The sequence below is a fragment of the Clarias gariepinus genome, chromosome 15 (assembly GCF_024256425.1).
Source record: "Clarias gariepinus isolate MV-2021 ecotype Netherlands chromosome 15, CGAR_prim_01v2, whole genome shotgun sequence".
NCBI lineage: Eukaryota > Metazoa > Chordata > Actinopteri > Siluriformes > Clariidae > Clarias > Clarias gariepinus.
This window is the reverse complement of record NC_071114.1, coordinates 17,447,503-17,458,640: the sequence shown is the minus strand read 5'-3', so window position 1 is coordinate 17,458,640 and position 11,138 is coordinate 17,447,503. Positions and strand designations below refer to the sequence as shown.

Below are 11,138 nucleotides of genomic sequence, written 5' to 3'. Positions count from 1 at the left end.
TAAATAAAAGCCTGCATCACAGGTTCTAAAAGGACTTTAAAATATATATATATATATACGTCCACTTGTAGTCAATAAGTGCAATTTTAAATATCAGTAAGTCAGAAAAAAGGACAAGACTACTTCCACCACAACCTCCCATCCTGACTCAAATGCATGCAAGTCAGACAACACAGCTCTGGTAACTGTGGAATGGGTCAGACAGTTAAAAAGAATGCAATGAACAGACACAAATACATGTTGTTGCAATAATAGAACAACAGTTTATTATTTAAGAACATATCATATGCGTATCAATAGGAAATTCTTACATTATAATAAATGAATGAATATAATGAAAATAGAAACTGAGATTGAAAGATCCAATACACTGTGACAGATTCAGACTACCAAAGTGGACAAACCAAAGTGGCAATTATGAAAAGAGAAATGAAAAAATAGAGAGAGATAAAAAAAGAAAAATTCAAGACAACTAAAGCGGAAATAAAAACAGCTCACAAATACACGTGCCTAGTGAAAGGCTGAATGAAAGTCTGAGTTATTTAAAAAGAGTGTGTGTATTATTGTGTACAGATGTGCCTTGTTAGAACTTGGCTGTGACTGTACAGTAGATGACTTTGAGTTTAATGCGGTGACTGAGAATCATATGACATCACATGGTCTTCTTTTGCAAGTCTCCACAAGGTTCCCATGGTATCGCATATGGGCATCAGCAGCGTAGCCTCAACATTGGTTCAGTGCATTCACATTGTACACTCAACAGACAGAATATTTAATCAGTGTATTTTTCAGAGTTTCCTTCATTTAGCTTTAATGTATTTTTAATATACAGAACTAAGTAAAATACTAAATATTTACCCTGGACATTACCATTCCTTTATTACCATTTATTCCAACTCCATTCCACACAAAAATTACATAAATATATACCTACTCGTATAGCTCCCTTATATTGTTCTATATTTCTTTCTATATTCTTCATATATTTTCTATATTGTGTATTTTTTTTTTTTTACAATTATTTTTTTTTTACTTTAATTTTTATATTTTATTTTATTCTTTCTCAGTTAAATTGACCCTTTATTTTAATTTTCATATTTCTTTCCTATTCCTATTCATAGTCTATTATTATTAGGTCACGAGCAGTTGTCTAAGCATTTCACTGCATATCGTACTGTGTATGACTGTGTATGTGACAAATAAATTTGAATTTGAAATAAAATAAAACTCCAAACAAGCACACTATGGTGCTGTATGATTGTTTCTTAAATTCCAACCAAATCTCAGGTTCACTGGCTGATAAACCATTACCATATACAGTATAAGATCAAAATCCTTAGTTAGAAACGTGGGGGTTGGTGAGGCTGGAGGTGGGGGGTTAGAGTTTTTAGACTTTTCTGACTTTTTTTTACCAGTCCTCTGGTAATAGCTTGTTTGGGGCTGGGTACGGGGTTCTGGCCAGAGAACCCATCTGTTTGCCCTCTGGACTGGGCAGTCTGGATTGGGCCTATATTTGTGGCCAGAAATGCAACTTCGGCCTCCCGCATAAGCGTGACTATGACAGAGCAGAAGTTCATGATTGAGGATGCCACCTTTTCAACCTCTGCTAAGAGCCTAGCTGGAACAAGAACTGGGTTTGTGGCATGAGAGGCAACCATCAGTGAATCCTTAAATCCATGTAAAATGCTTGTTTAGGGCTTTGAAGAACAGCCTGGAAAGTGTTTGTTGATGGTCCTTGCATGACCTGTAATGTCATGCACACTCAGCTGCAGTTCAGAGGCTTGGATCAGTATTGTGACCAGCCTGAGACTGTTTGCTAATTTCTGCAGCTTAAGAGGCCTACAAGAATAAAAGTATTGTTCTTAATCTGCAGACTTCAAATTTAAAACAGAAGGTTTTTTTTTTTTATCCTTTGAGAGAATTTGGAGGACAGTGCCAGATAACAGATTGCATGCTGTAGCACTATAACTAGAAACACTTAAATCAGTTAAAGAGTTATTGCAGTCTGCAATTTGTTATAGGGAAGGAGGATATGGTCACTTACCAAAGCAATACTAGACACCACATTAAAGAAAGGGCCAAGCAGAGAGCTTTAAGGAAAAATACTGCATAAAAAGTGGAGCAATTATTAGATTCATTAAAATGTATTAAAAGAGGGAATTTTGTCTACCAATTACCAATAACAAGTATACTATAAGTAAAAAAATGAAATGAATCCAATCCTAGACACCAAACATCGTCTCTATGACAGGTCTCGCAGCTCATCTCTGTTGAATGCTCAGTTTAAAACTTTAAACTTACACACATCAAGGGATTAACACATTAACAAGCTTCAATAGAGTCTATTCATTCCCAAATCAAGTTTTCAAAAGCCACCAAGAGCGCTGAAGGCCAGTTTAGAGGAATCAGCAAAAACTGTGTTTACATCATGTGGAGTTGAGTCACAGTTTTGAAGCTGTTGTTATGGTAGTCGTGAGATGGCTATCCATTGATGTGTGTGTGTGTGTGTGTGTAGAAATGAAACAAGAGGTCTTTTAATAGTTCCAACCTGAACATCAAGTCCTGAGATAAGTTCAAAATCCTCTTTAACTTTCCAGACTTTCCAAGAATTCCATCTGGAGGATCCAGTAAAAGTCATGTGATGCAGGTTCCTGCCAAGAATTACAGTATATCCTGTTTTTGAGGAAGCTGTTTTTTTTTTTTACCAACAGGAATAGGGAATGAGGGTAAATTGAAAAAAATAAAATTTAACAACACTTTATGCATATGCGTTTATGTTGATATCTTAAATAAAATCAAAATGTCCTCACAACTGTAGGAAACAATGCATATTAAACAATCCAATAAAAAAACTAAAGGGCAATTTGGAAATTTGGAAATAAAATTATTATTAGAAGTTGGGCTGGTTTTAGATGAGCTGTAGTATTTAACTTAACCTAACCCCCCTAAAAAATAAATAAATAAATAAATAACTCCTCCCAGTTGTGTTGGACTAATGGCACTTAGTTATTAACCTAGTTAACCCAGTGTATCCAATGATGTAAACTTTAAAGCACTTTTTGTAAATCGCTCTGGATAAGAGCGTCTGCCAAATGCCTAAATGTAAATGTATTTACTTTATGAGGAAAAAAGTGAAACTATACAGTAATACAATAATAATATAGTGTGTTATAAATGTTACATGAATGCTTTTATACCACACTCTAGTCTCAAGACTAAATCTGTTTGATATCAGAGCGAAACATGCTCTACTTAACATCCTCTTCAGAATTATTATACATTTTACCATCATAAGACAATTTTTTCCTTAAGAGGCTAAATTGTCACTTTTAACAAACGCCACATTATCTGAATAGATGAGACGCCGAGATGAGATGCTTTAAAATATCGAATAAACACCTCTCTGTGCAATCATCTGTTAGCATTGTTTTCATGACCAACTTTATTTTTAACAATTTATATACATCCATGTGATAAAATAAACTTAAACAGATGATCTTTTTTATTTTTTTGTATTTATTTTTTTTATTGTCAGGGCAGAGTTCAGGTTACCTAAATAATTTAAAGAAAACTAAACATGTAAAAATGTTTTTTTTTTCCCACAGGGCATGTATTGGTGAGATGAAGTTTGTTTAATTTGTTTAACAATTTGCTGACAATATTTTCATAAATTTAAAATATAACTCTTTAGAGTCTATATTTAAAGGAAATGAGAACATCACAACATCAAAATAACCCATGATTATGCAGTATTTACAAAACTTAAATAAAACAGATTGGGTTAATGCTTTGGCTAAATAACATTAAAAAATCAATATTTGGTGGAAGTACTCCGATTTGAAAGAACATGCATCATGCATTCAGCTCAGCTTTGCTTGATGGTTTGTGACCATCCATCTTGCTCTTAATGACATTCCAGACGTTTTTGGAGTAAATTGCAGTCGTCACTAATTTAAACGAAACCAAAATGTTCTTAAACTTCATCTTAAACTCATGAAGAAAAAGAGATTTTAAGAGTTATAAAGCAATATACTCTTTATTAAAAATATACGTATGCAGTGCATTGCATATTAATATGATTAATAAGCACAAGGGTATGCATTGTTTATACAAGGATAGTGTACAAATATATACAATCAATAAATAATCCTGTTGTATTTATAGCTCTTGTGGGGGAAATTCATCCTGATGGACATTTTATGAGTCCGATTTTCCTTTTACATTTCATGTTTCTGGTGTGTTTTGGAAACTATAACAGCACAGCATATACCACAATCAAAAAGTGTAGAGAATCTTATACAGTATTGCCTTGTTTGACGACAGTTTGGCAGAGGACCACATTATAAGCCAAGATTAAAAAGTATGATTAAATAAAAAAAAAAAAAATTAACCTTCTGTTTGCCTCAAACACTTGAAACAAATATATTTTAGGTTGTGAGTGATCTGAACATTTTATCAAATGGGTGAAAACATCTGATTGTGATGTTAAGTAATAAAGTAATTGAACAGGAAACTGCCTATAAAGTGACCTGTGCCAAAGACAGTAACCTAAACACAGAAACAAAAACTGTTTCAACTTATACATTTGCAAGTATAGAATGATGAAAACAAATTTACACTGATCATTTCTGTATATAGATTTAGGTAAGAGAGCACTTGACCCCATGATAGCAAGTGGTTACATAATATGAATAATTGCATACTATTGTAGAAATGGAGCATATAGTTTTTTTGTCGGCTTCACAGTGTTTCACAAAGGTTTCTGAGTATTCTGAATCATTTGTTCTGTATGACATTTTATACACAGAGCCTTGCGTCATGACAATATAAACTACCTCAACATGGCATCTTTAAGCACTTCACTGTGATCGAGGACACTCAGTGTTTGATTGCCATGTAGGCAGATAAACGGGGACACATCTCCTGCTTGACTTCACTTGAGTCAATCAGTCAGTGACTCGTTTCATTTAAACTATCAGTCAGTAAGCTAATCAAACTGTTAATTAGTTAGTCAGGGAGCTGATCAGTCAGTGACCAGTCAATCAGTCAGTCAATGAATCTGTCAGTTAGTGGCTCAGTGAGATAAAGACACAATAAGTGAAGTTAGTTAGTCAGTCAGTCAGGCAGGCATACAAAGCCCTTGTAAGATGAGTGCAGCTGAATGTGATGTCTACTTTGCCCTAAATTGTTGATTGCTTTTGCCACAGTTTGACCAAATCTGACAAATTCCATACACACATTATAACAGTGTACTTACACATTAATACATATATATATTGCATAACAATAAAGGACTTTTTATCTTTTATTTAAAGAAATATTTACCATCTAGGCATGCGCATGATTTTTTAATCATTATTGCCAATCACTATTACTATAGCATAATTGCTGGTCTCATCAGTCAAATATTTTCAAGCAAGCATCAGCAGTATTTAATTCATGATGTTTAACGAATAGTCCAATTTTATTATCAGCACATGCCTATTTACAGTCAATGAGAAGTGATCAGGTTCCAGTTACAAGAGGATCTGACTCTACACTGAGCTCTGATGATATCAGATCAAGTTCGAATAATCAATAATACTGAATCGGATGTCTTTCTAATTTAAACTGCTCAGCAGTTAATGGTTATTGCAAATAAAAGTTCCTTACAGGATGTGCTTATAGGTGAAAGTCAGATAATCACTACTATTCTGCAACTCACTTAGATCAGAATGTACAGTAACTGCCCAGTCTCTTTCCCAGTCCACATCAGGTTTCTCCCAGGTTCAAAATAGTGGAAGTGCAAGTGCATCTCTAAGCATCTGTGGTAACATTTTTAAATGAGCTGCCATGCATCTTCCGCTTATGCAATCTGTGAAAGTCAAAGACACAGTCAAATATGCTATTGATACATACAATATAAAAATTACCAACTGATTAACATTTTATATAAGCATTGTTACATGATGAAACATTCTTATAAGTAAATGCAGAGGATTCTACTTCAGGGTTTCGGGATGCTTATGTTGGGAAATAAAATGGCAAAATGTTACCTTTCATTTTTGTGGCTTGACTGATATTTTTTGTCTTTCACAAAAACAGCAGCTTCTCCACCACGGGTGAGGTAGGTAAAATCCCCTTCCTTCTTGGCACTGAAGATCAATCTAAAAGTGAGTGAAAATATTGCAAAATATTAGGAGTAAAATGGCACTTGAACACAGAGTATTTTTCAACTTAAGCAAATCCATGTAAAAACAAGCACCGGAGGTGGGCTGAAAAATTATGTGCACAGCAGCAAAAACGTGCACACTTTTGTTATTCTGAGTTATGCATCTTAACATGTAACATAAATCTGATTTTAAATACGAAATGATGCTTTATCTGTCACTCAGTACTGCACATACTGTTTGATTTTAAGCATTTTGTGTATGAGCTCATGCCTCTTTCACTGGGATTGATGGACAAAAGCCATGCTAATTCACTACGAAAGACTAACATAAAACGGTCTTGCCTTCTTTGCTATAACTGACAAGCACAGAGGCACCACTTTCTTCTCTATATATGAAGCACAGAAGCCACATTTAATTCACTGGGACTGACAGACATAGAGGCCACTTCATCTTCATTACAACTCATTTTCTTCACTTGAACTGACAGACACATGCCACATGCTCCATTTAAGTTTTACTTGTCCTCCAATCGTCCCACAATATACAGTTTTATAAATGCATAAACTGTATCATAAATATTAATTAAGCTCCAACCCTATTATTTCTATTTTAATCACCTTGACTGTGTTTCCCCAGATTTGATGCGTAGCTTGCGAATGTGGAAAGTGTCGGAGTTCCACCAGGGCCAGCTCAGGATGGTGTCCTTCTCCCAAAGCAGTTTCACCTCCATCAGGTCACCAATGTCCACATCAGTGGTGAGTAAGAAGGAGACGGTGGTGTTGGTTTTCAAAGCAGGCCTACAGGGTTGAATCCATTATCACACACACACATTATCAAATATATCATCATTAGCAAGTATCCATGTTCTGTATTTGACTTGACAAACTGGAACCAGCTTACATAATGAAAGGAATGTTCTCTTTCTCTCCAGAGATGCCATACAGAGAAATCTTCAGGGGCTGATCTGTATAGCTTATCTCACTTTTGCTGAAGAAGTGGACTTTAACTTGGTAGTGGAAAACTATACAGGATAAAAAAAAGAACTTCTGAGAAACAGAAATAGACACGGAAAATCCTGCTGTGCAGGGACAGGAAGTAATCAGAATTATCTTGAAAGGAAATGTCTGCTGGCTTGCAGCCATTATTGTAATGATACAGGTGGGTCTATTGTAAAACTTGACTGTTAATATCACAAACATATTAATGATCTGCAATACGATTACAATGCTTTGTTGTTTTATAAATAAATAAATTACTCCAAGTCCTCAGGATATACAGTAAATTCACAACTAACATTTAAAACCAATCAATTTCCTATGCAATCTGTCTCTTTTATTGAAAACCAAATTTACCTTTATATTAAGATTAAGATTACTTACACCACTATAATCACAATAAAAAAACAGTATCCTTTTGTACAAAAAGACATGATTGCTGTTTAAAATTAAATTCTTTTAGGTTTGCACACAGCTAAAAGTTACCAATTGTTTACCTTTGTATGGCATCATATCTCTGGTCTTCATGTACATCTTGCTGTTCTGTCTGTTCCGCACCTTGGCAACATCATAGCCCACCTTGTTGCAGCGGTTCTTACGGCAGCTCAGGCACACACCTTTGTTGAAAGTCTCTTTGGAGTTACAGCGGTATGCCATGCTGTTCTGGTCCTTGTTGACAAGGGAGTCAATGAAGAGGTGGATGGAACGCTCATGGGAACATTTTACAATCTGGTCCATGTCTAGTGAAAACAACAAACAGGAACATCCATTACTTTAACAATGACAACAGTTTATACATTAACAGTGGCAACTTGCAACCTGTTTATTGCACTGACAAATGGCCTGTTTATTGTAATTGGAAGAACACTGATAAAAAATTATAATTATCTTTGTAATTATAGATATATTTTCAGAGAGAACATACTTCTCAATCCTGTGGTAGCCACCATCATCATAGTGTTCTGTAGATCACATCCAGGCTGAAACCCTCCTCCGTTAGGGTAGACGTCAATATGACCCACAGGCTTCTGGATGCCAATGCTGCGGTCCGGAGAGCCACGTGTGTTGGTGTGGAGCACGTCAACAAACTGGGCATCATCCGGAGACAGCGTGCTCTGGGCATCAGCATACTCAAAGCTTGGGCCAGCTGGATCCATTCCTGGATAAGTAGAAATTAAAAATGCATGAAGTGCATGAAATTATATGATAGTGAAATGAAATGATGGTCAGACCATTAATTTTAGCATGTGTGACTTTCACTTTGGTCACAATTAATCAAAACACCAATGTAAAATCTGTTGGGGATTTTACAGGCTATTGTAAAACCTATGACTGAATAAGAGTTAATGAATATATTGTGCAGCACCAGTATCAATCCTCTGAGGCATTCTTGCAATTTAATTTGCAACACCTGACAATCATGACAAGAGCAAATTAATAGTGTAGATTATTTATGCTGCAAAGTCCCCTGATCCCCTATTAATAATCTATTCATCCTAAAGCATAATCTTAACAAATTACAGAAAAAAAGAGAGTGTGGAATGCACATTTAAACCAACTATCAGCTCCAGTGCACATAAAAATGTCATTTTTAAAAATCCTCTGAAGAGTTAACAGTTCTAATCTGTCCTCTTAAAGACAATAATAAGATGTCTATAAAATAATAATGACTGTATTAGAAGCGTAACAAAACAATCAGAATTAAAACATTGGTTTGCAACAGAAAGGTTAATGAATTTAATGAATTACCTGTGATCCTGCTAATTTTGTTATTTGTGAGAAGTCCTGCGATGCCAGCTACATGGGCGCCCAAACTGTAGCCAAGGAGGTGAAGCTTCTCCCACGGATACTCTAACTCAGCCTGCCAACCATATCAGAAGAAGTTTTAATCACAAATGATTTATAAGGATGTGATAGATAAATATCTATTTCTATCCAAGTTTAAATGCATTTGCAAACATTCGCACTGTCTGTATCTTTTGAATAGAAAAAAGATAAAATGTCTTTCTACACTGTAATTACCTTTTAGAGTTCAGACCTTTAAAGCACTTTTATGGTAAACAATGCACACTAAAAGTACACGTGCTATACACTTGAGGGTCAACAAATAAAGCTAGAGCTTAGTACCCTTTATTTCAAGGAGTGTACAATGTCATCATGCTAAAAATCAGATGTGGGTAAGGTCTGCAACATTAAGCCTTAGCGTCTTACCTGTAGCCAGTTGACAAATTTGGCCACATCTCGTCCCACAAGCTTTGTGTAAGCAGCTGAGGTTGGGTAATGTTGCTGTGCCCGGACCAGCCAGTTCACCACAATGACATTGGCCATTGATTCACGATCGTACAGCGCCCTCACCAATTTGGAAACCCAGCTCTCATACATGCCAGTAACCTAAACAAAGACCAGTGTCAGAAACAAGTTCACACTCACTTTGCTTTAACAATCTTCATGAATTTATGCACTTACTGTCCAGCCATGAATGACAATAAAAGTCTTGTTGTCTGGATTAAAATTGCACTCTTTAATGCTGTTCCGCTGACCAGGAACAATATAACATAGGTCGTCCTCCGGTTCGTCGAATGTTCTCAAAGCAAATTTGGACTCAATATCGCTGAAATCCTCCATCCAGTCTGTAGAGTTGGTTGTAATGTTGCCTATTTAAAAACAATATAACAAACAGGGTTAAAAACGTCTAAACTGTTTAAATTCTTGTGTAAATTATGTCTGTCTAAATTATGTGATTTGTCACATACACAGTACGATATGCAGTGAAATGCTTAAGTGCTGCAATGCATTTCTAAACAGCAAAATAGCATGCAATTTTTTAAAAGAATGCTTATGTTGTGTAAACCTTCCTGTACAGGTGTATGGCATTTCAAAATAAATCTGCAACAACAATAATAATATACACACACTTGTGATGCCTGAAGGCCTACATACCCTTTTTTTTAACTAATGATGCGATATATAAAAAGCAGACATAAAACATGGGAAAAATGAATATGAAACAATTTAATAATAATACAAAATTAAACACAATGCACACAGAGTTTAATAAAAAAAATTTAAATCTGTACTGGAAATCTGTGCTTCAATAATTCGTATTTTTATTAACTGCACCAATAAAATGATTTCAAATATGTTAACTCTAAGGATAAAGATTTATATTCATATTAATTTGTGTAAAATCAGATAGTCAGGGCCCCTGCACTCTGCCTCAGCAATGTGGGCTCCACCGGCTTCATCTGGGCAACTAACTTTATTTCACTCAGTTTTCACTAACTGCTGCCAGAAAGAGGGGACACATTTTGTCCAAACTAATTTTACTCCCATCTAAAGGAAATGAAAAATATTAAAATATAATTCCAAAATACAGTAATTAAATCAGAACCATTGATACTTACTGAATCCGCTTGTTTTCATAATTTCAGTTGTAGTTGATAAACTGGAAGAAATATTCAGAAAATACATCCAGAAAACGAGCAAAACAAGGGTTTTTCTTTCCATATTCTCTTCAAGGAAAGTGCTAAATATTTACGCGAGTGTTATAAAATTATAAGTGCAAACTAGTTGTGCGGTGTGCTGTCTAAGTATGGTTATTTTATGTGTAAGTGCTGAAAGTTGTCCGGAGCGCTTTGTGCACTTCGACTAGCTTGCCGCTCTAGACGTGTCTTTATGCTTTAGGTGGGCGGGATTATTTAAATCATTCGCTTTCTATTGGTCCATATGCAAATGTAAAAGTATTGGCCTCGGTGACGAAGGTAGGGGGGAGGGGTAAGCGGGGGGGGGGGGGGGGGGGTATAAGCCACGACATTGCCAGAAAAAAAAATCTGGTCTGGTAATCGTTTACTCAAAATCTTTGATAATTTTGCAGTTTAAATAAATGGATTATTGATACGAATGAACCTGTTCTATTTAATAAAAATGTTAAAATTTCTATAAGCTATACACTACTACTAATAATTATATATATAATTATAGACAGAAACAG

The 11,138-nt window shown here is 35.2% G+C and overlaps 1 protein-coding gene across 1 annotated transcript; it reads right to left on the bottom strand.

Moving 5' to 3' along the window:
* Positions 1 to 4,017: 4,017 nt before the first annotated feature.
* Positions 4,018 to 10,801, bottom strand: LOC128542939 (lipoprotein lipase-like). Its single transcript, XM_053513142.1, has 10 exons — positions 10,552 to 10,801; positions 9,614 to 9,801; positions 9,359 to 9,538; positions 8,897 to 9,008; positions 8,073 to 8,306; positions 7,645 to 7,887; positions 7,053 to 7,173; positions 6,770 to 6,949; positions 6,036 to 6,146; positions 4,018 to 5,854 (listed from the first exon to the last, which is right to left on the bottom strand). The coding sequence occupies exons 1-10, from the start codon at positions 10,652 to 10,654 to the stop codon at positions 5,797 to 5,799; spliced, it is 1,530 nt and encodes a 509-aa protein (XP_053369117.1). The 5' UTR covers positions 10,655 to 10,801; the 3' UTR covers positions 4,018 to 5,796.
* Positions 10,802 to 11,138: the final 337 nt, after the last annotated feature.